Consider the following 25,734-nt stretch of genomic DNA (forward strand, 5'->3'; position numbering starts at 1 on the left):
ACCAGAAAAACAGCTTTCAAACAGCTGTGTTTAAGCTGTCTCACTGAGAAGAAGCTGTCTGACACAACAAACGGAGATTAAACTTTTTCAGGACATTACAATACAGCAATGTGTTTTTCTCCTGAGAAAGGCGTGGAAATTGACGCCTGCTGGTCAGAGCACAGCTGACTAAATAACACATGGCTATTCCTGACCGCAGGCCACAGAGGAAAAATGCTGGGTCAACTAGATCTTAAGTTAGCACAAACATGGTATGATGACGTGCATTAAAGGCTGCTGATTTTAAAAGATAGAAAAGACAGTTTCATTATTTTGGATAACAGAGAAAACATTAAAAGTAGGTTTTTCTTTCTTGTTGCCTTTTTAATAAGCACATCCGTGGATCTGATGGGAAAATAATTACTGTCTTTAACAAAAGTGAGGCAGACTTTTCGTGTTTCAGTAAAGCTTCTGTGCTTAGTGTTATAAATAAATGCATTTAAAGGTGAAAGGAAAGGAATGAGGCTTGCTTTTCATAAGTGGAAATATCAAAAGGATTGGGGATTAATTAAAAAAAAGAATTTTGACTATTTGAAAAAAAAATGTGTTTTAAATAATTGCACTAAAATCGTTTTTGATCTTTAACCATGGGACCATGGGAAAGTAGCACCCAGGGATTTACAGCCTGGGCCAAATTATAATCTTTAAATTGCAGATACAGGCCCTTAGGGAAAGGGAAAGGGAAATGTGCTTGGGAACTTATCATTCCACCCTGCTAGGGCCGAGTATTAACACCCAGCCAGAGATTTGCCAAAGCACATAAATCTTCTTCACCAGTGTTTGAATGCAAATTGTCAGCATTTAAGGTCTATGCACCCAACCAGCTTCAGTCAGAAACCCTTGGCTGAACAGGCTACCCTGTGTCCTAAATCCAGTCTGTGCACATCATCCCATGGGGTTGGAAAGTGAGAGAGGTCAGCAGGGAGAATAATCCCTGTGCCACTGTAGGGTTAGATCCAACAGTTTAGCTACTGGGTCACATCTGCATCAGAGCCCCTTAGACCAAAAAGAGATGTTGACAGATCTTGGAGTCACCTCTCCCTTAAGCACCGGAGGTGCGATCCAAACAATATTTCAAGCACCTTCTGGCGCACCCACCGCCGATTCCACACGGTAATGAGAGCTACAGGGGATCAGAAATTTACCATTTGGGTAACATCGAATGAAGCATTATTTCCAGGCGTAAGGTCCTAATACCAGTAGGATTACTACAGATGGTTTCTCCACCGATCTTTAAAATAACAACTTTGGGATTACCTCTTCTTAAAATAAAGACAAAACGTCCATCCGTTGATCACAAGAGTAGCTTGTGATCACTCACAGCTTTCAAGACAGAAGGACAAACTTTTTCTTTATCTGCCTTGAAAAAGTCTAAGAGGAGGAAGCGCGTTGGCTACGTTTTTATTTTATTGTGAAGAAGTCACGAATAAAGGGATTGAAACACCTGCTGAATCAACGTCATATTTAATTGTGTGGCTAATGGATATAAATGAATGTAAAACTCAGTTAAGAATTGTACTGCATTTGTGAATAATTGAAATTAAGGGTGCTGGATCATTCAGGTTTTTATGAACCATCATGAAGCAGCCCGGTACCTCCTTCTGAACAGTCTCTAGGTTCACCTGACCGAGGCCCTGCAGTTTCCAGGAAAGCCGCCAAGCTTCCATTGGGGAGCAGAGGCCCAAAATCAGTTAGCTTGGGCCACCTGAATCCAGTGCATTGGGCAGCAGGGCAATCTAGGAGTGAGCAACTCCCAGGCCCCATTTTCTAATTCTGCCTCAACGTTGCTACGTCCTTAAGCCATAAGGCTGACCTAGAGATCCTTGCGCCACCAGCCAGCGAGGGCAGAAAAAAACTCCTCATCACACTTCTTCCTCATTGCTCTACCTCGCCACATAGTAGCAGGAGAAGTCAATATTGGACCAGAAACAGAATGTTGAAGGATGTTTAGGGGAATGGGATGGATTGCCTTCAAAAAGCATTCTGAAGCTTTCGTGGTATCAGACCCATTAACTAACTAAGATAACTTCTGCCCCCCCCCCCCCAAAAAGCTTAAATGTCTTAAACTTTCAGTCAGACTCTTAAAAAGGCACATCTTATTTCTCTGCTCTAAGGCTCACTGAACACCCAGTACGCAAAATCATTCACAAGCAATACAATTTTTGCTGCAAGGTCATCAATCGGCCAGTCAGTAACAATAACGAATATTTACCACCTCACACTAAGTTCTGCTGCAGGACCATGTAACAAGTTGTGTAATAACTACCTCTCCATGTCTGTCGTATCCAGTGGACGTATCCCATCAGCTAAAGGTTTGTCAGGATCAGCAGAGATCTGCTCGTACTGATATGCTTGCATCTTTTGGAAGAGGCGCAACAGATTCTCTTTACGCATCTTCAGCTGAGTCCACTGAAAGAGAAGATGCAAATGTCACTTGAAGAGGACTACACAGCCAACTATCCTTTTAACACCTTACCAGCAAGCTAATAAACAGTCTACCACCACGTCTTTTTCCAACTCTTCAACCAGTAAAAAATTAAGGTGCTCCAGTCGTATCTCTCCAAGAGAGGCGCTTGTCCCAAAGGGGTGACAGTATTTCAAAAGTTATGTTCTAAACATAATTTAGACTTTCATTTCTAGATTGAGCTGATCCACCTCCCTATAGCCATGCCACGACATACATCACTGTCTCGATGCACAGTCCCCAGTCGCCATGACAGATGGTCAAGGCCACTTTCTGAGCTGCACAACAGAATTTGACGCAGTTTTCCAATTCACTTATTAGTTGCCCCACGGACCCACATACCACTCTCTAAATTAGAGGACTTCTTAAACTTCCTCAAATCTGAATACAAGGTTTAGCATGGTGCAGGAATACTTCTCACTTGTAGAATCCAAGATGTCCTTAATGCTTCTCTAATCAGAAAGCAAACAGATCCAACAGAACTCACTTCGAGTCAATGCCCAAAATATATTAAATAGCTTCTTCAAGAGTCTAACAACATTTCTTTAACTAGAACCCCATATGTTAGAATCAAAAGAAAAAGATATCCTCTGACAAATGAGATCCTGCAATTGCAGAAGATGACTTCATAGCATATCATCTGGTACTGATTTAGTTTACAATTTTCAAAAGCTGTAGCATCACCCACCTTTTCATCTGCATGATAGACTTTCCAGAGGTCATTGATATTCAGCTCGGGTTCCACATATTCTTTTCTGTAGAAGGCAATGAATGGGACCTAGAACATAAATAGAAAGACCAACACAAATCAACCCACGGTGCAAGCTTGATCCTGAGGCAAAATGAGACAATAGCAAAACTCATGTAGAATGTGGAAGGGGCACAGGATTAATAAGTAGAAAATCAGGGCTAGCACATTGTGAAAAGCCTACAAAATCTCAATGCAACAGTAAAGTAGGTAAAAGAACACAGCTAGTCACAGCCAAGTAATTCTGAGAGAGAAGGAGTCAGAAAAATATTCAGAGAGGTCAGGAGAGCAGCAAAATGCAGCAACACTCTATTTCTTGCCACTCTTAACTGTACGCTGTCCAATTTAACATGCAAGACAAGTCCGTTGTGGTGAACTTCTTGATACCATGACAGAAAGATAGGGAGAGAAGGAAGGAAGAAAGAATGTGTGCAATATTTCTAATAGTGCAAGCCTGGGCAAAGGCAGCAAAGTAAAGACTAGCATTAAGTTAACCAGCGATTGTAGGAAGCTGGCTCTGTATAAACTATACCAAAATGAGGTATAGTGTGCACAAAGTCCAGTGGAACATCAGAAGTAGGCAGAGATAAAACTAGATCACACCTTACCCTTTATTTGTGGTAGTGTGGGCAAGCAGTAAGGCTTTATCCGAGGGCAGTGTTAAGCAATTGTTGTACAAACTTAGGCAGCAAATGATGTTGCACACTCAAAACTGAACTCAGACCAATTTAATTTTGTATAACATTTTTATTTAGTTGCATTTAATTCCTAGAACCAAGCAAGCCTGGCACAGGTAAGTGTATTTGATAATTTTCAAGCAGGTTTGAACAATACAAGCAAGCTGAATGTAAATGCCTTTGTGACAGGTTTGTAAATGTTTTCAATACAGTGGAAATTACTGTTACATTACTTTGACTGACTGCAGATTACTGTTTCAACTCGGTGTGATACACCTAGATATCACACTGGGACATTTTCTAGGGAAAAGGTAAGTAAGCAAATTGTAGTTCTTTGCAGCTTTTTCAACGTTCAATACAAAACCAGCTCCACACACACAACATTTTTCAAGGAAAAACACTCAATGTATTCCTATGGAGAGAAATTAAGTTATCAGTTAACAGGTCAGTACTGAGTTGGTATTCTTGGGTTAGAACCAGTTGGTATTCTTGGGTTAGAACCAGGGTTCCCCCAGGTTCAAGGATGCATCTTCAAAACACCCTCAGCGGCACTTGGGTGGCCGGATGCAGAGTGCTGAGGCTCAATATAATTTCAAAGGAGGATGGGGGCCTCCGGTTGTTGGCTGCTCACGAGCAGGCCACAAGGTTGTCGGAGCAAAGCTCCTGGGGTTTAGCTCAGGGCAAAGGTGGATACGTTTTAGCACCCGAAGTACACCCGCAGTGGAGCGGGGCGGCTGGGTGAAGGGTGCTGGTTTGGTGTCAGGTGCCCTGTTGATTTCAACGGGGATTCTCCGGTTTCAACAAATACTGCAGGAACGGGGACGGAGATCTTCTGACGATGACCAAACGGTTGGAGAGGAAAGTTGGGTTGCCTGGGAATGCTGGGACACTGTCGGTTGGGCCACCAAAGGCAACAGGACTTCGGTGTAGGGGTGTCTTTAGGCGTCAGGTTTTCCTTACAAGCTCAGAGAGAGAGAGAGAGAGAGAGAGAGAGAGATTGAGATTCGCTGAGAGATTCGAGGCAGGTCAGAGTTCACCAGATCTCAGGTTAGGTTTGCTGGGGAGACCTCGTCGTGGTTTTGGGCCACTCAAACTCGGGCTGTGGGAGTCAGGTGCAGACTCGCGAATTACCCAGAGTCTGTGAGTGAGCAAATCCGGTGCTCACTGGAGGTCGAGTATTGTCTGTGGAATGCAGGGCATGTCCTCGGGGTTCTTGACATTGCTGGCTGCAAGACACACTAGGATTTCAATGATGGGTCCTTTCCTTGGGGTGGGTATACCCCCTATTATGCCACCCTCCACTCGGGTTGGCTGGGTCCCCCCATTTGCAAGATGGCAGGAACTTAGAGTTGTGCTTCACCTTGCCTCCCCCACCTGAGGGGTGGGGTTGGAAAGGTGGAAACACCTCCCTTCCACACTTGGTTTTCCTGCTGATTTTCCTGACCAAAGTCGGGGTCAGAACCGGTGGGGGCCAGTTCCTGGAAGCAGCAAAAGGACTGGGGAAGCTCAAAAAGGCAGCAAGTCTTTGCAGCTTCCCCTTCGTGGATCCTGCCCATCCTGGGGGAGGATGCTTGGCACCTAGTCCTAGAATGTGCATTGTTTCCACCCCCACCCAACCCCCACCTCCCGAGAACAGCAGGCTCTCGACGAGAGGTCCAGAAACTTGTCTGGTGGTGGCAAGCTGGCTCGCAGCAACGCAGTCTGGATGTAAGTGTTAGGTCATTTTTTAGGGGGCATCTCCAAGATGCCCTCTGCGTGCATTTTTCATTAAACCCCACACTGGCATCAGTGTGGGTTTAATGTGCTGAGAAGTTTGATACTAAACGTCCTAGTTTTCAGTAAAGACATTATGGTGCTGTGGAGTCCGTAATGACCAACTCCCAGTACCATATACTCTTAATGCCATTACTGCACTTACAATGTCTAAGAATAGACTTAGACTGGACTTAGACACTAGGGGTACATGGCTCATGCAACTATACCCTCACCACTGGTATAGTGCACCCTGCAAGAGGGGTGGCTGACCTATGCCTCGGCAGTGGGTTGTAGGTATGACACAGGTATGTGTGCCATGTCGACTCTTCACTGCAAAGGCAGTGTGTGGGTGTAAAGGTAGAGGGCATCTAAAGGTGGCACAATAAGTGCGGCATCCCTTAGAGGTCTTCCCTGGCCACAGTGCCTTTAGTACCTGTGGTACTATTTACAAGGGACTGACTCGTGGCCAAAAAGTGCCAAATGAGTTTTGTATTCAATGCAGGTTTGGGAAAGAACATAGGCCCTGGGTGCCTGTTTGGCAGGAACCCAGGGCACACTCAGTCAAAGCACATCAGCAGTTTATCAAAGAGTGAAAACGTGAGGGCAAACATGCAAAAAGAGGGCACTTTCTTACAGTGATCTCAGGGGTGCTTGTGATGTCTTTGTAACTAATGCAGCTGGTTTTCAAGATAGTACAGGCCAGGAAGGGGAGTTAATGGAGTTCCTCTCGGTAAGTGGGTGAAGTGATCATATTCCTTCAGGCCCTGGATGGAGGTAGCTGGCTCTGAATATACTATACCAAAGTGAGGTATAGTGTGCACAGAGTCCAGTGGATCCCAAAAGGTATGCAGAGGTAAAGTTAGATAGGACAGAGTTAAGCATTTGTTGTACACACTCAGTAAGCAAATAAACTTACACACTCAAAGACTGAACTTCAGACCACTTGTTTTCCTATGAAAATATTATTTTTGTTATTTTATTTTATAGAACCAAGCAATACATACTTAACAGTAGTAATGCAGTTTGTTAACAGTTTGAATTGTAATTGTATATGCACTTTGTTTTGACTTACAGTATGGTTGCAGAGAAATGCAATACTTTGTAAATACAGCACAATGGTTTGAGTTGGCTTTTCAGTAAAATACCAGGTAGGTTACATTTTAGATTACTATTCTTACTCAGAGAAGTAAACCTGGATACTACTCTGGGACATTTCCTGTAAACAGGTAAGTAAAATCGGTTTGGTTGAATAGTACAATTTTAAAGAATTTCTTTAGGTTTCAAAACGCCACACTTCAAATCTTTTCACAGAGAAACAGTCAATGTTATCCTATGTAGGGAAATAGTGTTATCAGTTTTGAGTTCAGTATTTTGTAGTGGGAGTTGATGTTCTGGGGGTAGACCCTGTGGTCCCCCAGGGTCAAGGATGCACTCTAGTTGCACCCTCAGCGGCACTAGGGCGGCTGGGTGCAGAGTGCTGAGGCCCAGTGTTAACGAATGGGGGATAGGGGGAGTCTGGTTGCTGGCTGCTGGCAAGCAAGCCACTTGGTTGGGGGAGTCAAGCTCCTGGTGTTAGGCTCAGGGCAAAGAGGGATCCGGTTTAGCACGCAAAGTGAAACCTGCAGCAGCGCAGGGGGGCTGGGTGCATCGTGCAGGGTGCTGTTTTAGCGTAGGGGGTCCTGTTTGCAATGGGGATTTTTGGTTTTGGTTTTTAGCTGCAGGCTCGAACCAAGAAGACTTCCGGGAGAAACCAACAGCTTGTCAGGTAAGTTAGAGGGCTCGGGGACACAGGTACACCTCAAGTTCTTTACTCCAGGGCGCAGGACAGCTGGATGCAGGGGTGTCTTGAGGTCGGAGTTCACCAAACTGGGCCACTCGCGGTTGGGGGGAGGGGCTCTGTGCAGAGGCTGCAGGCGACATCAGGGAGTCCTGGAAGGGTCGACACACGGTGGACTCTGGAGCACTAGGGGACCTCGCTGGGACCGGTGGGCCACTCGAACTCAGGCCGTAGGCGACTGGTGCAGTGGTGGTTCAAGGCATCGGGTTTCTTTTTCCTCAGCAGGCTCAGAGTCTTTCTTTGGTGTTTCTTCTGAACAGAGCTGCTGTTCACAGGAGATCCAGTCTTTGTTGAAGGCAGTCAGTCCTCCCTAGGGTTCTGGAGGTCACTGGCTGCAGGACAAGACAATTTTTGGCGCAGGATCTCTGGAAACTGCAGGGGCTGGGGCAAAGTCAGTTCTCTGCAGACTCCTCTGCTGGGCGTCTTTTTTCGTCCTTTTTAGGTCTCGCCTAGCATGAAAGCGCGCTTGCGCTGCCATGCTCAGCAAGGGTTATTGTGATCGAGTAGATTTCAGAAGAGGACTTGAAGCCCACCCATCATTTTCATTGGCTGGCATCATTGTTTATGCTAAGTTTTAGCCACCCTCCCTGTCTCCTTTTCGGCCGGCCCATTCGGACTGGATTGTCTGCTGTACGGCTGTTGTGAGGGTATTTCTTATCTTTAGGGGGAGTGTAGTGACGGATCATGTTTCCTAAGTCTTGGAATGCCAACAGCTTGTTTAAGTCAAGTCAAGCATACAGCCTGGCAGTGACCATCTTCCTTATTAGTGGCGTAAAACAATGCAGGAAGTAACGACGCTGGGATTGTCCTTCCGCAGTCTCAAGTGTGTATTTCTAATGTCCTTGTGAATTGCACTTCTGCCTCTCGACCTCTCGCAATCAGGAGTGCCGTAAGGACGTGTCTCCCCATGAATGCTGTTAGTACAAGCAGTGTCCTCTGTGCACGCACCCTGCTCACCCGCCCCTGGGACTTCCTGTGATTGGCTGAGAAGTTGGCAGCGCTCAAGAACCCTGTGTGTTCCACGAACAGATGATGCAGCTCCTCTGCAGCAGTGCAGACGCAGGAGTGGGAGGCGCCTAGGCCGTTCGGCACAGGAAGGTACTGACTGTTCCTCCGGTGACAGCCACTGCAGAGCAGCAGCCCCGCATGACGGGAGGTTTCCGGACCCAGAAGCAGAAAGACCCGGAGCAGCTAGCAGCCCCCTTAGGCAGTCATTGAAAAGGGGCAGCAGCAAAGTGTAAGTAAAAACCCACAGTCAGCACGGCATGGCAGTGTGCATTTATTGCTGAGAGAAGTGCCCGCTCTCTTGAGGGACCATTGCCACCAATGCAGTGCGGGGAGAAGTGCTCATTCACGGCAGGCAAATGTTCGCTACAAGAAGCAATGCCATTAACTGAGCAGTCGGGTGTCTATTCGCTTTAGGAAACAATTTCAAATCACTACTGGTGGCAGTCCACCTGCACCGATGTGTACTCTGTAAATGCACCTCCTGGTCCAGTGCCGATTCACTGCTGGGACGGTTTTATTTCACTAAAGAAAATACTGGCCATGCAGTGCAAGGCACAGTGTTCCTTCACAACAAGGGGCAGTGTCCATTCACTACAAGGGGCAGTGAATACAGAATCCCGTTTGTAAACAGAGAATAAAGCGTGACTTATAGATGCTATCGAGGTACAACAACGCAACCAATGCTGTTGGTACATTTCAAATATCCAAAATGTATGCATATCACGTTGTAACTTTTTACTGCAAAATATGTTGTATGTTCTTGTTCGTATGTTGCCTTTTTCATGTTTTTATGGCCCACTAAAGTTGTTTAACAGAGTGGGCCGGTGGTATGCTCACTACCTCTTCTTGTTTTCTCTGCCATTCTCCTCATTGTTTGTATATGAGAGAATGTCATCACCCCGAGCAACACACGCACAGCTTCAGTTGTGCTGCAAACGTGTAATCACATAGTGCAACACCTTGGTCTAATGCTTCTCCTGAGCCAGACATAGCTGGAGCCCTGAGGGTCACTGCAGTTACCTGATCCAGACTGCACTGAATGCGCACTGCATTTACAACCTTACAGGTCGAAGTGCAAAGAAGTCAGCGGGAGTAAAAGGTGAGGGTGTTGATGTGGGGTGATCACTATATTGCATTAGAACACCTGTTCTGTGGCGCCGTCTGCCCTTCGCATATATGTGTCTGTAAACATCAGTAAAAACTGAAAACTGGGAGCCTTACTTATGTTATAACAAACAAGGGGATACTGCGGTTACTGTATACAATCAGTGCTATTCACACTGTAAATGAGAATTTATTTTATTTAATTTTAAAAAACTAAAAAACGTATTATTATTTGCAATGTGAATAGCTCAAACTCGCATAAATGGTGTCCTTCCGTGACGTCGGCACGCTTCCTGCGGAAGCTCCCACCCTTGGGCGCCATCTTTGGATTCTTTTTTTCTCGTTTTGTGTTTTTGCGAATCCTTGGCAATGTTCAAGTAAGTTTTTTAATCCGCTTTGTCGTTCAAGGTATCTGTTTCAGTGTTGACCTTGTCTTCTACCACCTGATTCTCCAGCCTCATCTTTCTGGCAGAGGTGGGTGGGTTCGCTAGTGAATCCAGAAAGATCTTTAAGCTGCAAAACTACACCGACAGGTAAGAAACTATTAGTTTTGCAGCGTGAATCTTTCTGGATTCACTATGCTGTGCATAGACTTTGTAGCGGTTTGTTATTTTTTGTGGCAGATGGGTGGAAGATGAGCGTTGGCTGTTGAATATATGTTGAAGCACTTTCTGTCCTACTTGTGCTTCCTTGTTCATTTGTATATCCACACGGTAGTGCTTAGTGAACGTGTGCACCGAAGCCCATGTTGCCGCCAGGCAAATGTCTTGAATGGGTGTGTTAGCCAGGAAAGCTATCGTTGCTCCCTTTTTAGGTCGAGCGACCTATGCTGTGCATTATTCCGCGTTCTAGTGGTTGGGTCCGGAATCGTAGTATTTTCTTTGTTTTTTTTTAGCCCAGGTGAGCGTCGACGTCCCACCTTTTGGTGTCCTTCCGTGACGTCGGCACGCTTCCTGCGGAAGCTCCCACCCTTGGGCGCCATCTTTGGATTCTTTTTTCTCGTTTTGTGTTTTTGCGAATCCTTGGCAATGTTCAAGTAAGTTTTTTAATCCGCTTTGTCGTTCAAGGTATCTGTTTCAGTGTTGACCTTGTCTTCTACCACCTGATTCTCCAGCCTCATCTTTCTGGCAGAGGTGGGTGGGTTCGCTAGTGAATCCAGAAAGATCTTTAAGCTGCAAAACTACACCGACAGGTAAGAAACTATTCGTTTTGCAGCGTGAATCTTTCTGGATTCACTATGCTGTGCATAGACTTTGTAGCGGTTTGTTATTTTTGTGGCAGATGGGTGGAAGATGAGCGTTGGCTGTTGAATATATGTTGAAGCACTTTCTGTCCTACTTGTGCTTCCTTGTTCATTTGTATATCCACACGGTAGTGCTTAGTGAACGTGTGCACCGAAGCCCATGTTGCCGCCAGGCAAATGTCTTGAATGGGTGTGTTAGCCAGGAAAGCTATCGTTGCTCCCTTTTTAGGTCGAGCGACCTATCTCAATGCGCATGCGCATTGAGCGGGAGCTCGATATAAAGGGGCTTAAACAGAGCTTACCGAGATCGGGCGATTCCATGAAGTGCCCGTGAAAGCTCGCTCAATGCGCATGTGCATTGCCATAAAAAGCTTGTGCACAGACACCAGCCCCCCTCCCACAGTCATCCCCCAGCGTGCGCTGTGCCAACAAGCCTTTGAAGTGAAGCTTAGCTTCACTTCAAAGGTATCCGCTACCCCCGCCCCCTGCTTCACACGTTTCTCGATCTCCTCCCTCCCTCGCCTTCTTCGCCCTTCAGCGTGCCTTCAGCCTCCATCCTTTCTTTCCCTCTTCCTTGTTCTTTTCAAGCAGTGCCTCTACCGCCCTCCAAGCCCCCCCCCCTTTTAGTCAGCCATTTCTCCCTTCCTCCCTGTCCCTCCAGTGAGCCCTTCTTGGCAGCCTCAGTTGCCCTCTCACCCCCAGGCTCCTGGAAGGAAGCATTCACGCCGCATGGGGATGCGACTCACACGGCTGCTGAGTGCAGATGAAATGCACCACCGGAGCCGAAGGGTTAACTCTCGCAGCAGGAGGGACTCTCACGCACAGGCATGTTAAAATAGGCCTTTCTCTCAGCCCTACCCCCCCCACGCGCCTCTCCCTGGGCCCCCACCCTTGCACTGACCTATCATACACTCTCTCCATCGGGCCCGCCCTCACCCCAAACACTCTCAGCCTGTCTCTCTTCCACATACAGCGCCCTCTCGCTCACCATTCCCATTAAAGCTATAGCGCTTTCCCCATCTATCTGCACCGTCTCTAGTGGGCTTACCCTCGTCCCCCATAAGCACACTCACCATGTCTCTCATTCACATATTATAGCGCCCACTCGCTCTGCATTCCCATTAAGCTATAGCGCTTTACTCAATTACACTATCTCTTTAGTCAGCCTCCCCTCACTCCTCAATACCTGCTCATAGCCGTCTCACCCCCTCACACTGCACCATCAGCCCTCCTCTGTTTCATTCCTGCCCTCTGCCTCCTGCTCCCCCTGTGCCCTCTCCACGCCGCTGCGCTCCGGCCTCTTCCATGCTGTTGTTACTGCCCCCTCTTTCCGTCTGCCCCCTCTTTATCCAGACCCATATGGCTGCTGCAGGAGGCGGCTCAGCTGGCGAGACACTGATATCCCCCTGGAGGGCGGCCTCCGCCCCCGCCTTGCATGTGCCCTCCTGCGGACACCAGCAACGCCTCCTGCCGCCTCCATTGGCAGAAATCAGAGACAGCTGAACAGGGAGCAGTCCCTTCGGAACTATGCAAGCCTAGTGCCAGCCTGACTCGAGGGTTGCGCCACCTACCCCACCACCGAAAAGAGAAACTAGGTGATTCAACAATGTTTATATAGCGCCATCACCAATAGTTGATATTATAGCGCTGTGCAGCACGAAACTACAGATGACAACATCAGACAAGAAGCACTGCAGGATAAAAGGTTGTTTCTTTCTATATGATGTGGGTGTTATCCGATGCTTCTGTTGTGCTACCTTTGCTACATGCTTTTGTTGTGTTGTGCTTCTTATGTTATATTCTTCTGTTAGGCTGTCCTGTTCTGTGCTTCTGTTCTGTCACTGCTAGAAACACCACTGTAACTGGTGACCTCACAGTGTGCCTGTGAACACACACACATACATACATACATACATACAAATACATCTGCTCAGACATAATTAAGTCCTGGACAACCACACGCCAGTCAAGTCCTGGACCACCACAAGTATAAATACAGACACACACACACACAAATGAACATAAACAGACAGGCATACATACAAACACGAAGACATTCATGCACATGCACAATAAAAACAAAGTACATACACACAGTAATTACTAAGATTCAAATATTCAACATATTATACGCCACCCGTATTATAATATAGTGTTTCAGACAATGCTGTCACGTGGCATGCCATACCATAGCAACGCACAACATAGTATACCACGGGCTGCTATTACTTGTCATGCCATACACTAACATATTAGAACAAGCCATAAGGTAACTTAGTATATAATACTAACTACACTCTGTTATAGCGCAGCATACCACGCCATACAATAACATAGCATGACACACTATAATATGATAAACCGTGCAATATGATACTACTGTGCCACACTACAATAAAACAAGAGTCAGCAATGCAATAGGTCTCACATTTATGCAAGTTTGAGCTATTGACATTAAAAATAATGCCTTTTATTTTTGTTTTTGTTTTAAAAACATAAATAAAAGGCATAGTCATTTACAATGCCAATAGCTTAAACTTGTTAAGGGCAGTGGATGCATTAGTCCACTGAGGACTTTTAACACTGTCGATACCTCGCCTGGTCGAGCCACGCGGTCCCCAGACTGTCTAAACTCGAACACTGAATCAACTGATTGAGGGTCACGTGCCCCTGCGGTGTGCCGTAGTCTGTCATCAAATTCTCAAGGAGGGTTAATCTCCTGCCAATGGGGATGTTATTGTAACCCTGTTAATTGCGAGGAGGCGCAGGGTGGAAGCAGCATTCCGACCGGAAGGCCTGAACACAAACAGCATAAATTGAGAGGTACGGCAAGAAAGACATGCAGTGCCAAGAAGTTATTAGGCAGCGCCACTGCTACAGCATCCCAGAATTAACACACAAAGAAGTGTACATTTCAAGGTAATTCATTTGCACTTTCATTTTTTTTAAAACACTCAGGAACTTTGTCTTGGTCTGTTATATAATAGTCAGTAAAAACAATTTCCTTTTCTGTAGGTGCTTTTACCTCCCGAACAACATACTCGGGACGAAATTGAGATGGTTTTAGTGCCCAACAGCTTTTTCTTCGCTTGTGTCTAGTTTGGTTATCCAAGTGCACTTCAATGTGTTTGTGTGTGTGCGCGTCACCTCCCAAAAGCGACACTCTCAGCCTTTTTCAGTTACGTCGTCTCTGGGATGAAATTGAGGTGTTTTTAATGCATGTTATTTTTTAATTTGACTCTTGTGTCTAATTGAGTTATCCGAGTGCACTTCAATGTGTTTGTGTGTGAGCGCATCTGAGCAGTCTGATGAAAGCAGGTTGTCACATTTACAATGCAATGGGTCTCGCATTTGCGAGAGTTTATCCTATTGGCATTGTAAATGACAATGCCTTTTATTTATTTGTTTAAAAAACCAGCACATTAATAAAAGGTATTGTAGTCTACAATGCCAATAGCTCAAACTCTAGTAAATGCGAGACCTATTGCATTTTCAATGCTTGTTCCTAGTTGAGTGGGCACGCTCCCCCTCCGCTAGCTCTTGGACTGCTTGTTTGTGGCAGAATTGAGTAGTTTGTGCGATCCATCGTGCGATGGTCCCCTTTGTTACCGGTCTACCCAGGAAGCTGCTTGCGAAGGACACAAAGAACTGTTTTGGCTTCCTGTGTTCCTTTGTTCTTTCTATGTAGTGCATTACTGCCCTTCTAGCGTCCAGAGTGTGGAGTGCCCTCTCTGCGCTTGTGGTTGGTTTTTGAAAGAAACTTGGTATTTGAACTGTCTGGTTGATGTGAAATCTAGACACCACCTTTGGCATGAAGTGTGGGTCCGTTCTCATCACCACCCTATCATTGTGAATTTGGATGTAGGGTTCTTGTAGCGGTAACGCCTGTAGTTTGCTCACCCTGAGCAGGGAGGTGATAGCCTCCAAGAAGGCTGTTTTCATTGTCAGCATTTGTAGGGAAGCCTTATGAATCGGTTCAAAAGGCGCCTTCATGAGCTCTGTCACGACTAGATTAAGGTTCCATGCTGGTGGCGGCATCCTCTTAGGAGGCGTAGTCCTTTTTGCCCCTTCCATGAATCTCTTTACTATCTGTGACGTAAAGAAACTCTTTCCAGTCTCTCCTCTTGTGTAGGCCACAATTGCTGCCAGGTGTACTCTCAGCGAGGATGAGCATAGTTTTGCTTTCAGCAGGTGCGTGAGGTACCTTAGCACTGTTGGCTCCCTTGTCATCTTTCTGTGTAGCTTCTTCTTGCTGCACCATTCTGTGAACCTTCTCCATTTCGCCAAATAGCACCTTTGTGTGCTAGGCCTCCTTGCTTCTCGCAGTACCCGCAGAGTGCTCTCTGGTAATCTCAGGTGCACAAACTCTATTTCTTCAGGAGCCTTGCTGCTAGACTGAGGCTCTCTGGTTCTGGGTGTAGTACCTCTCAGTTTTGCATGGACAGTAGGTCTTTTCTAATCCCGAACTTGTGGGGTGCACCTTGTGCCATTTCCATTATCTGTGAGTACCATGCCTGCCTGGCCAATTGTGGTGCCACGAGGATCAGAGTCCTGTTGCTGGTCCTGCACTTGTTGAGTACCCTGTGTATCAGGGGTATCGGGGGGGGAAAAGCGTAAGCAAATGTCCTCGACCTGCTTGTCCATAGGGCATTCCCCAGGGAACCTTCCCCTGGTTGCCTGGAAGCGAAGCTTTGGCATTTTGCATTCTGGTGTGTTGCAAATAGGTCTACAGTCGGTGTTCCCCACCTTCTGAAAAGCCTTAGCGTTTCCTGTGCATTGAGCTCCCACTCGTGGGACGCCGATGTCTGTCATCTGAGCCAGTCTGCCTCCACATTGTTATTCCCTGGTAGGTGTATGGCTGGCAGGTCTATTTTTAGTGGGATGGCCCATCTCCATATCTCCTACGCTAGGTTCGATAGCGGCGGAGATTGCGTTCCTCCCTGCTTGTTGATGTAAAACATCGTCGTCGTGTTGTCCGTCTGGATCAACACTCTCTGGCTGTACAATTTTTTCTGGAAGGCTTTCAGGGCGAGGAACACGGTCTACAGTTCCAGGTAGTTGATGTGTTTGACCGCATCCACTGGAGTCCACAGACCCCCCACCCTGAGCTTGCTCATGTGCGCTCCCCATCCCTTCTGGAATGCGTCTGTGGTGATGGTCACCATTTGGGTCGGTGGTGTTAAAGGCTTTCCCTTGTTAAGTTCTTCATGTTCCACCACGACATCTCCTCCTGCACTGCGTGCGTTACAACCACTAGATCTTCCCAACTCCCTGTAGCTGGTGACCATTGTTCTTGCAGCCATTCTTGGAATGGTCTCATGTGGAGGCGTACATTTGGTACTAGATGTATGCATGAGGCCATCATGCCCATGATCTTGCTCGCTGTCCTCACTGTCAGAGCTCGCCCCTTCTGGTAGACGCTCGTCTCCTTCAGTAGCGCCTGTGTCCTCTTGTCGCTGGGGAACACCTTGCTCTGTACGGTGTTTATCTGAGCGCCTAGGAAGACCTTCACTTGCTTTGGTTCCATAGAGGATTTCCCCCAGTGAATGGAGAATCCCAGGTTCATCAATGTCCTTGTCACACGCTGGGCATGTTCTTTGCATGTCCTGTGTGAATTTGCCTTTGTTAGCCAGTCGTACAAGTAAGGGTATACATGAATCCCTTCTCTTCTCAGGTGCGCTGCCACTGCCGCGAGGCACTTGGTGAAGACCCTTGGTGCGGATTTTAGTCCGAACGCTAGGGCTGTGAACTGGTAGTGATGGTTGTTGATGGTAAATCTGAGCAGATGTTTGTGCCGCCTGTTCATCAGGATGTGCAGGTAGGCGTCTTTGAGGTCTATGGTGGCCATGAAATCTCCGTCCCCTATCTGGGGATTGACCTCCTGTAGAGACGTCATTTTGAACTTTTGTGTTTTTATGTATTTGTTCAGGAACCTGAGGTACAGGATGGGTCTTAGTGTTTAGTCCACCTTTGGTACCAGGAAGTAGGTGGAGTACACTCCCTTGTTTCTTTCCCGGTATGGTACTGGTTCGATGGCCTTCTTTTGGAGCAGTTCCTCCGCTTCCCTTTGAAGCACCTCCAGTTCTTTTCTTGACTGCGCTTTCTTTTTTGGTTTTCTGTTTGGCGGTGTCCTTTCCAGTCCTATACAGTATCCGAACTGAATGATGTTTAGTATATACTTGTCCGTTGTTATCTTCTTCCATTCTCTGAAGAAGTGACTTAGCCTGCCTCCTACCGGTGTTACATGTTCCATGGTATTTGGTCCGTGTAACCCGGTGTTGGTCCTGTTGTGCTCCACCCTGGGAGGCGTCATGCGGTTCGGCACACACTGTGTGACGGCGTCACTTAGAGGTGGCTTGATGGCCTCCTCTCTTATTGTGGCCACGTCCGTTTACTCTCCCGCGAAAAGAGTGGCCCCTTTGTTGGTTGTGCCAGTTTTGTTTTTGGTGTCTCTGCTGTGCCTGGTTATTTCCCTGGTTGGACTGCTGGAAGGTCTGGTGCGACGTTCCTTGCTGGTTTCCCCCTCTTCCGTTCGGTCTCCGTGACGGGGTACCCCTTTATATCCCTTTGAATTGTAAGGCCCCCATGGACCTTGCAGTGTCATTTTCCTTTTTAAGCTGGGTGAGTTTGTCATCCACTGGCACTCCAAACAGTGTCTCCCCATTGAATGGGGTGCTAAGAATGTTGTGCTGAACCTCTTGTTTGAAACCTGAGATCCTGAGCCAGGCATGTCTTCTTTCAGTGATTCCCAACATCATCAGCCTGCTGGATGTGTCTGCTCCATCCAAGGCTGTTTTGAGGCAAGCGTTTGCCACATTCTTCCCCTCCTCCACGAGGTGTGAGGCTCTGTGTTGGTACTCTTGTGGGAGGTGCTTCATCAGCTGCCCAATGTGGTCCAGGATTTGGTACTGGTGCCTATTAAGTAGGGCGCTTGAGTTCGCCATGCGCCAATGCATTGCTGCATTCCTTTCTATTTTTCTCCCAGTTAGGTCCATCCTCCTGCTTTCCTTGTCTGGCGGTGGCCCTGATGTCGTCGGCACATTTGCCCTCTTCCTTGCGGTCGCCGTGATAATGGAGTCCGCCAGGACTGTCCCTCCGATGTACGGGGGATCTTTCGTGGAGTGTTTGTATTTCTTCTACAACCTCGGCGTCACGGACCTGCATGTCGCCGGTTCCTTGAACACCCTCCTTCCCCTGAGCCATGACACTTTCAAGCATTGGGAAATACTGGCTCCTGGTCTGCGTGGGGAGTAGTGTCTCCAATAGGAAGTCAGACTTTTGTTTTTCTTCGTCAAGTTTGACTCCAAACGCCGTTGCCGCATTATTGATCACCATATTGTACGCCCCAATGTCGTCTGGCGGCGAAGGCCTCGAAGGGTACGTGTCTACGCCCTCTTCTGGACTTTCGGTGTCGAGGTCCTGCCATTACAGGTCCTGAGTCCCCGAGGATGCCGACCCGAGGCACGTCCTTTGGTCGTCGTCACCCTCCTCCTCATAGTAGAAGTCTTCATCCTCTTGATGTTCTAGAGTATCGGGGCTTTGCTGCGGCTCTTCGGCCTCAAAATCCTCCTCCTCTTTTTCTACTTCGACGATAACCGTCGGTGTTTTCGACGGAATCGTGAACTGTTTGAGGCGCTCGTCTAACTATTTATTTCTTTGTAGGATGCTATCCATTTCGGCCTCGAGACGTTTTCTCTTTCTTTCCAGTTCGGCGTCCTGTTCAGTGTCGGACTGTTCGGCTGGTCTCTTTGCCGAGTATTTCGAAGTCGACGTCGAAATAGGCCTTGTTTCCTTTGTCGACGTCGAGGCAACCTTTGGGGGCTTCTCTTTCGAAGTCGAACGTTCCTTTTCGGGAACGTGCTTCGACGACCTTGGCTTTTCGCCAGTCTTCGCCGCCTGGGAGTCCTTCTCGAAGGATCCGTTGGGCTCTCTGTCCTTGGATGGAGCTGCGGCCGACGAGGTTTTCGGCGCCAGTGCTCCTTTCGAGGACTTCGATTAGTTTTTCGAGAGTCCAATTCAGACCTTCGATGGTCTGTCTGGGCTTTTGGGGTCCACGACTCTCCTACCTCTTTAGAAGTTTTCTTTCAGTCTCTACGACCGTGTAGCCGTCGTCTTCTCCGGCGACGTTGTCTTCCTCGTCGGTCGAGAGTCCCAGGTCTCGAAGGGATGGTGGTTGGCCCTTCCCCTGCATGGTGTAGTTGGCAATTCTCTGTCGCGGAGAGTCTTCGGTGTGAAGGACGAGCAAGCGTAGCAGTCCTTGTATTTGTGGTCGACCGGTAAGCAGAGGTTGCAAACCAGGTGCTAGTCCTTCTGCGCGTACTTGTGGTGGCAGTTACGGCAGAATTTGAAAGGGGTGTTGTCCATTTCTCACGCTCAGGGGGCCCCATGTATGCGCATTCTCCGTTGGACGTCGAACTTCTCGAAGTTCTCCTTCTTCGCCCTCCCGGCTTCTATATGTTCTTGTTCGTCGTCCTCAGTCTTTTCCTGCAAAATTCGACTCTTCTGTGTCTTTTCCCGTCCAAAACTCTGGAGCCTCTCGGGAACGATCCAGACCCAACGGCGGAAAAAAGAATCTGAAGATGGCGCCCAAGGGTGGGAGATTCCGCAGGAAGCTTGCCGACGTCACAGAAGGACACCAAAAGGAGGGACGTCGACGCCCACCTGGGCTACAAAAAAAAACAAAAAACCTACGATTCCGGACCCAACCACTAGACCGCGGAATAATGCACAGCATAGTGAATCCAGAAAGATTCACACTGCAAAACTGAGAGTTGTGCTTCAACTCGCCCTCCCCCCCACCCCTCCGGAGGGGTGGAGTTGGCTGAGGTGGGCACACCTCTCTTCCTCACTTGGTTTTCCTACCGGTTCTCCCACCCACAGCGGAGGTCAGAACCAGTGGGGGCCATTTATTACAGAGAGCAGCAAGTGGCCTGGGGAAGCTCATAAAGGCAGCAAGTCTTTGAAGCACCAAAACACCCAGCCTGCAAAGGCAGTGTGCGAGTGTCAGGGAACAGGGCCTCTAAGGGTGGCACAATTAGTGCTGCAGCCCTTAGAGGCCTTCTCTGGTTACAATGCCCTGGGTACCTGTGGTACTATTTACCAGGGGCTGACCTGTGGCCAGAGATGCCAATTGGGTTTAGTCTTCAATGCAGTTTTAGGGAAAGATCATAAGCCCTGGGTACCTGATTAGCAAGAGCCCAGGGCACACTCAGTCAAAGCATATCAGCAATTCAGCAGTGGGGGCCACCATGCAGAAAGAGGGCACTTTATCAAACAGGATGAATCATGCTGTGGCGTGTATGATGTACTTAAGGGTTGCTAGATGGACTTGCCCTGCTCCATGGTCTCCCAGACCATGGAGCAGGGCAAGTCCATCATTCGGAGTATGAGGGATTGAACATAATTCTCACATCACTTTCTGGAAGAAACAGTTTTACTTTCTTTAGAAGAGACAGCTGGTAGAGGGCTCCTTTATTTAATTGGCAATGTGTTTCTTGAGGGAAAAGTAGTTGATCTTCAGGATGAATTTAAGTGACTTGGCATTCAGTTCAAGTGTGGCTCAAAGTCGTTTAGGTTCATGTCATTGAGACTGGTTTGTATTGTTTCTATTTCATGTTTAATGTTCTTCACAACTAACAGGAATTCTGTCTTGGCTGGGTTGAGTGAGTCTTTGACATCCAGCTTTAGGTGACGTGCAGACAGTGTTTGAGGCATTGAATGCCTGAAGCAGAAGAGACTTTCAAGTAGAATTGTGCATCATCAGCATATTGGAAAATCATGATGCTATTATCTTTAAACAGAGCACCAAGAGACTCTGTAAAAAGTGGCTCTTTATGTGATATACCAATAATTGGTTATATTGTGTAAAAAGTTCAGAGATTCCCCCCAGAAGTGTACAGGGCTCAATGAAAACCCAAAGGGCTCTATTTGTGGTAGTGTTGTCGGACAGCCTTAGGCCTAACACAGAGGAGCGTGAGACATTTATTATACACACACTGACTAATAAATGAGACAACTCAAAAAGGAGGGTCACGCCAATATTATAAAAATGTGCTTCTTTCTAGAATTAGTTTAAGACCAAGATGTACTTTCAAAGTTAAATTCGTTTTTCATTAAAAATACTTTTTACTTTAAAAAGTGGACCATTAGAGCAATTATTCAGTTCAGCAATGTTAACCTATGAGAGGAACAAAAAAATGCAGTTTTGAAGGCAAGTACAAAACTTACAACACCAAGCAAGATTCAAGTTAGCACCAGGACAGTACCTCCAGCGGCACAGGGGCAGCTGGGTGCAGAGGTCAAATTTGGAGTCGGGGTACCCAAAGATCACAAATGGTGTCAGGGGCGAGCGAAGTCGCGCTGCTCACGGGTAATTACAGCGGTTTAAGGGGTTCGACACTGTCTGCCACCGCACCCTAGTCCAGCGCCTCAACAACATCGGTATCCAAGAGAAGGCACTGGAGTGGACCATCTCGTTCCTCGCTGGAAGAACACAAAGAGTCCGCCTCCCCCCATTTCGCTCCGAGGCCACCGAAGTAATCTGCGGCGTCCCGCAAGGATCTTCACTCAGCCCCACCCTCTTCAACGTCTACATGAGACCTCTTGCAGCCATCGCACGCCAGCACAACCTCAACATCATCTCTTACGCAGACGACACCCAGCTGATCCTCTCCCTCACCAGAGACCCCGACACCGCTAGAACCTGCCTACACGAAGGGATGAAAGACGTCGCCGAGTGGATGAAGGACAGCCGCCTGAAACTGAACACGGAAGTCCTCATCCTGGGATCCTCGCCCTCCGCCTGGGGCGACTCCTGGTGGCCCCCAGCCCTGGGCACCGCACCCAAGCCAACCGACCACGCACGCAACCTGGGCTTCATCCTGGACTCCTCCCTCTCGATGACCAGACAAGTGAACGCCGTCTCCTCATCGTGTTTCAACACCCTGCGTATGCTTCGCAAGATCTTCCGCTGGATCCCGACCGAGACCAGGAAGACTGTCACCCAGGCACTCGTCACCAGCCGTCTGGACTACGGAAACGCCCTCTATGCCGGAACCACAGCCAAGCTACAGAAAAGACTCCAGCGCATCCAGAACGCCTCCGCCCGACTCATCCTGGATGTCCCCCGACGCAGCCACATCTCCAGCCACCTGAGGAACCTGCACTGGCTCCCCGTCGACAAGAGGATCACGTTCCGGCTCCTCACCCACGCACACAAATCTCTCCACGACCTGGGCCCCAAGTACCTCAACGACCGCCTGACCTTCTACACGCCCACCCGCCAGCTACGGTCCACCAGCCTCGCCCTAGCAGCCGTACCACGCATCCGAAGAGCAACTGCCGGAGGAAGATCCTTCTCTTACCTGGCTGCCAAGACGTGGAACTCCCTCCCCATCCACCTTCGGCTGACCAAGGACCATCTCACCTTCAGAAAACAACTCAGGACCTGGCTGTTCGAGCAGTAGCATATACCCCCCTCCCCCAAGCGCCTTGAGACCCTCCCGGGTGAGTAGTGCGCTATACAAATGGCATGATTGATTGATTGATTGATTGATTAATCTCTGGGAATTGAGGTAAGCACAGGGGGGCCATATTGAAGCACCAAACTTACACACTTAGCAGCACAGGGGCGGCTGGATGCAGAGTGCCAACAAAGTCCGAACTTTGTAGGTCATCAGGAATCTTATTTCAGGGTCTGAGAATGCCACCCATAGTACTAGATTCAGGGATGTTACAGAGTAGTGACAGGTAGGGACTATTTGGTTCTTAACCAACTTCCTCTATTATGCCACCCTCCTGTAGGAGGAGGGCATAGTCCTAGCCCTGATTGGAGAAGTCCCACCATCTTCAAGATTGGGGGTATTGAAAAATTTGCCTCAATTCACCTCCAACACCTGATGGGTGGAGGTGACCAAGGAGGGCATCTTCTATTCTCACTTCGGTTTCCTGCTGGTTCTCTTGTTAAAAGTGAGAGTTTGAACTGGGGGCTGACATCTGCTTCTAGCAGCAGAGGCTGGAGTTCCATTGCAAAGGAGGCAAACCCTTTAAAGCTTCCCTCTCAAGCACTGTGCCTGCCGGGAGAGAAGGTGTGATCTTCTTTCTGGCCTTAGAGAGCAAGGGCTCTCGACCCACAAGTCCAGAAACATGTCTGGTACTCTCAAGCTGCCTAAAATCGGTCAGAGACCACACCAGGACCGGAGGCTTTTTTAGGGGGCACCTCTGTGGTGCTCTCTGGAAACATGTTTTAATATCTGGTATCAGTGTGGGTTTATTAAGAGCACTTGTTTGGTATCAAACACTCCTGGGTTCAGTAAAGCCATCATGGTGCTAGGAACTAGAGTTAAGTTTCCAGCCCATATACTCTCAATGGCATCCCTGACACTTACGATATTAAAGCATAGAACCCAATAATGTAGGGGTATATCTGCTCATGCAGATATGCCCACACCGGAGCTATAGTGTACCCTGCCTTTGGACTTGTGTAAAGCATGCTTGGGGCGTGACTTACTCATAACATAGGCACTGCTGCTTTGACAAGGCCCACAAGCATGGCTTTAGTGAGGGGTCCCTAGAGGACCCTCTTCAGTCCCAATGCCCTAAGTACCAGGGGTAATATTTACTAGAGAATAAGAGGGTGTGAAGTTGCCAATCGTGGCACAGTTTTTAGGAAATGACCACTAGCACAAGGGAGCTGGTTGGCAGGGACCTTGTGCACAATTGAAACCACAATTTTCCAGGCAAAACGTGCGGAGGCACACCATGTCAAAAGAGGCACTTATTTACAGTCCATGTTGATACTGTTTCTGCTTTGGTGGAATAAGCATCAATTCAAAGGCATATTAATTCCTCTGATGCATTTACACTTTTTGAGATGCAAGAAACATACCCACTGCCAATAGTTACATTAGCTGAGTTGTTCCTGGACAAAGGCCAACATATATAAGGAGAGGATGTGGCCTTATGGCTAGAGCGGTAGACCTCAAAGCTGGGGAACTGGGTTCGAATCTCGACAACGATGCTCAACATAATGTGATTCTGGGCATATCACTATCTCCCTGTGCCTAACAAAAATGAATGTGTCGATCTGTTACGAAACTGGGGCTCATAAAAAGCGCTCTTGATAACGTATGTCTTGGGTCTAGTTCGCGCTATATAAAACTATAGAAGAAAAACAACAGTTATAGAGAAATTCAACAGTTATAGTTAGTAGAGCTAACTATAACTCAAGCACTCGCAATGCATGCACTACTGATGACGTCACATATTGCATCACTCATGACATGATCAGTGACATCACTGATGAGATCACGGACATCTCAAATGACATCACTCATGACATCATCCAATGAATGTGCGTTTCTAAAAAGTTTAAGAATGTGATATATAAGATAATTCAGTCCGTTTGTGACTGACTGTTTAAGTGAGTGAATATATGTGTCTGGGTGAGTGACTAATCCGTGTGAATGTCTGTATCAGTTTGTCAGTTGGTGTGTTAGTGGCTGCATGGGTTGGTGAGTAGCTACATGAGTATCTATACAGGTTAATGATTGGTTGTCTGAGTACCTGTATGGGTCCCTGAGTGTGTGTGTGTGTGGGGGGGGGGGGGGGTGTAACTCCCTGCATGGATGTGTGAGTGGGTGATTTAGTGGGTGCATGGCTTCATTAGTGCCTCTGCGAGGAGCTGTAAGAAGAAGTGTGCGTATGGCTGTGTTGGTGAATGAATGGATGGCTCAGTGGTACATGTGTGAGTAACTACATATGTGAAAGGCCGTATATGTGAGTGTTGGAGTATATAACGGACTATATGTGTGAGTGTCTGTATCGGTCCATATATCAGTGGCTGTATTGATGAGTGACTGAGTATATGAGTGACTGTATGAGTGACTGTATGGGTTAGTGAGTCAAAGTATGTGTAGACCTATGAATCAGTGAGTGGGTATGTACTAACTGGTATTGGTGTGTATGGTTTTGAGAATGGTATCCCGGTATTTTAGAGTGGGAGTATGGGAGGTTATATCAAGGTGTGAGGAGGTGCATTAAATATTAAGTGGAGGATGTAATCAGAGATTTCATTTGAGATGTCATCAGTGATGTCACTGACCATGTCATGAGTGACGTCATCAGCAGTGCATTAGAGTAATTAGCTCAACTAACTTCTAACGGCCAAATTTCTCTGGATTTGTACGAGTGAAATGTCAGACTAACTAAAAGGGGGGCTGTGTGCCCCCCTCCTTCTCTTAATATTTTGTGGGCCTCTGGAGGCCTGAGAATTTTATTTATTTTTTTTAATGGGAAAGGGTTGCGCGGCCACCCTACCGAGGCCGGTTTTGGCCCTGGGGCTTTGCCTCATTTTTACCTTTTTATTAAAAAAATGTCCTGTTACCTCATTCCCCGGGGCCTGGCCTCAACGTTTGAGACCACGGGGAGACCCAATGCCCCAGCGGTTCCTGCCAGCTCCCCGCATCCTGCAGGAGCCAACATTGCTTTTGGGTGAAGGGAGCTGCTGACATGCAGCTCCCTTTGCAAAAAAGCAATTCTGTTTTGCTTCGTGAAAGCGAGAGCAGGTTTCCTATGCAGTGTTAGCTATGACAGAGCAGGAGCCATGCTCCTGCCCTGCCATACCAAACTGCAAGGTCTTAGGGTGGGCACCCAGGGACATTGCTGGAGCCATCCCCCTCCTTTCGTGATTACAGTCCCAGAGAGGTGGTGGCTCCAGAGGCCGGGGGCAGGGCTTAGGGTGTTTGGGGGGTGTGGGGGAGGGGCGAGGCCCTCCCACCCATATTAATTAAAGTGGTCCCCGGGGCTGTGGAGGCCCCCAGGGCCCCCGCATATATCTTCCTCATTGCCACAGGACCTGGC

General features: G+C 47.8%; 1 protein-coding gene across 1 annotated transcript in view; it reads right to left on the minus strand.

The window, feature by feature from the left end:
• The window catches only part of SUPT6H (SPT6 homolog, histone chaperone and transcription elongation factor), a 1,180,384-nt gene that overhangs the window by 906,436 nt on the left and 248,214 nt on the right, over window positions 1-25,734 (minus strand). The window contains exons 10-11 of the mRNA XM_078680107.1: window positions 3,192-3,281; window positions 2,306-2,448 (exon numbers count right to left, since the gene is read on the minus strand). Coding sequence (XP_078536233.1) covers window positions 2,306-2,448; window positions 3,192-3,281 — 233 coding nt within the window. The remainder of the gene's footprint in view (window positions 1-2,305; window positions 2,449-3,191; window positions 3,282-25,734) is intronic.

The sequence above is a fragment of the Lissotriton helveticus genome, chromosome 3_1, assembly GCF_964261635.1.
Source record: "Lissotriton helveticus chromosome 3_1, aLisHel1.1, whole genome shotgun sequence".
Lineage (NCBI taxonomy): Eukaryota > Metazoa > Chordata > Amphibia > Caudata > Salamandridae > Lissotriton > Lissotriton helveticus.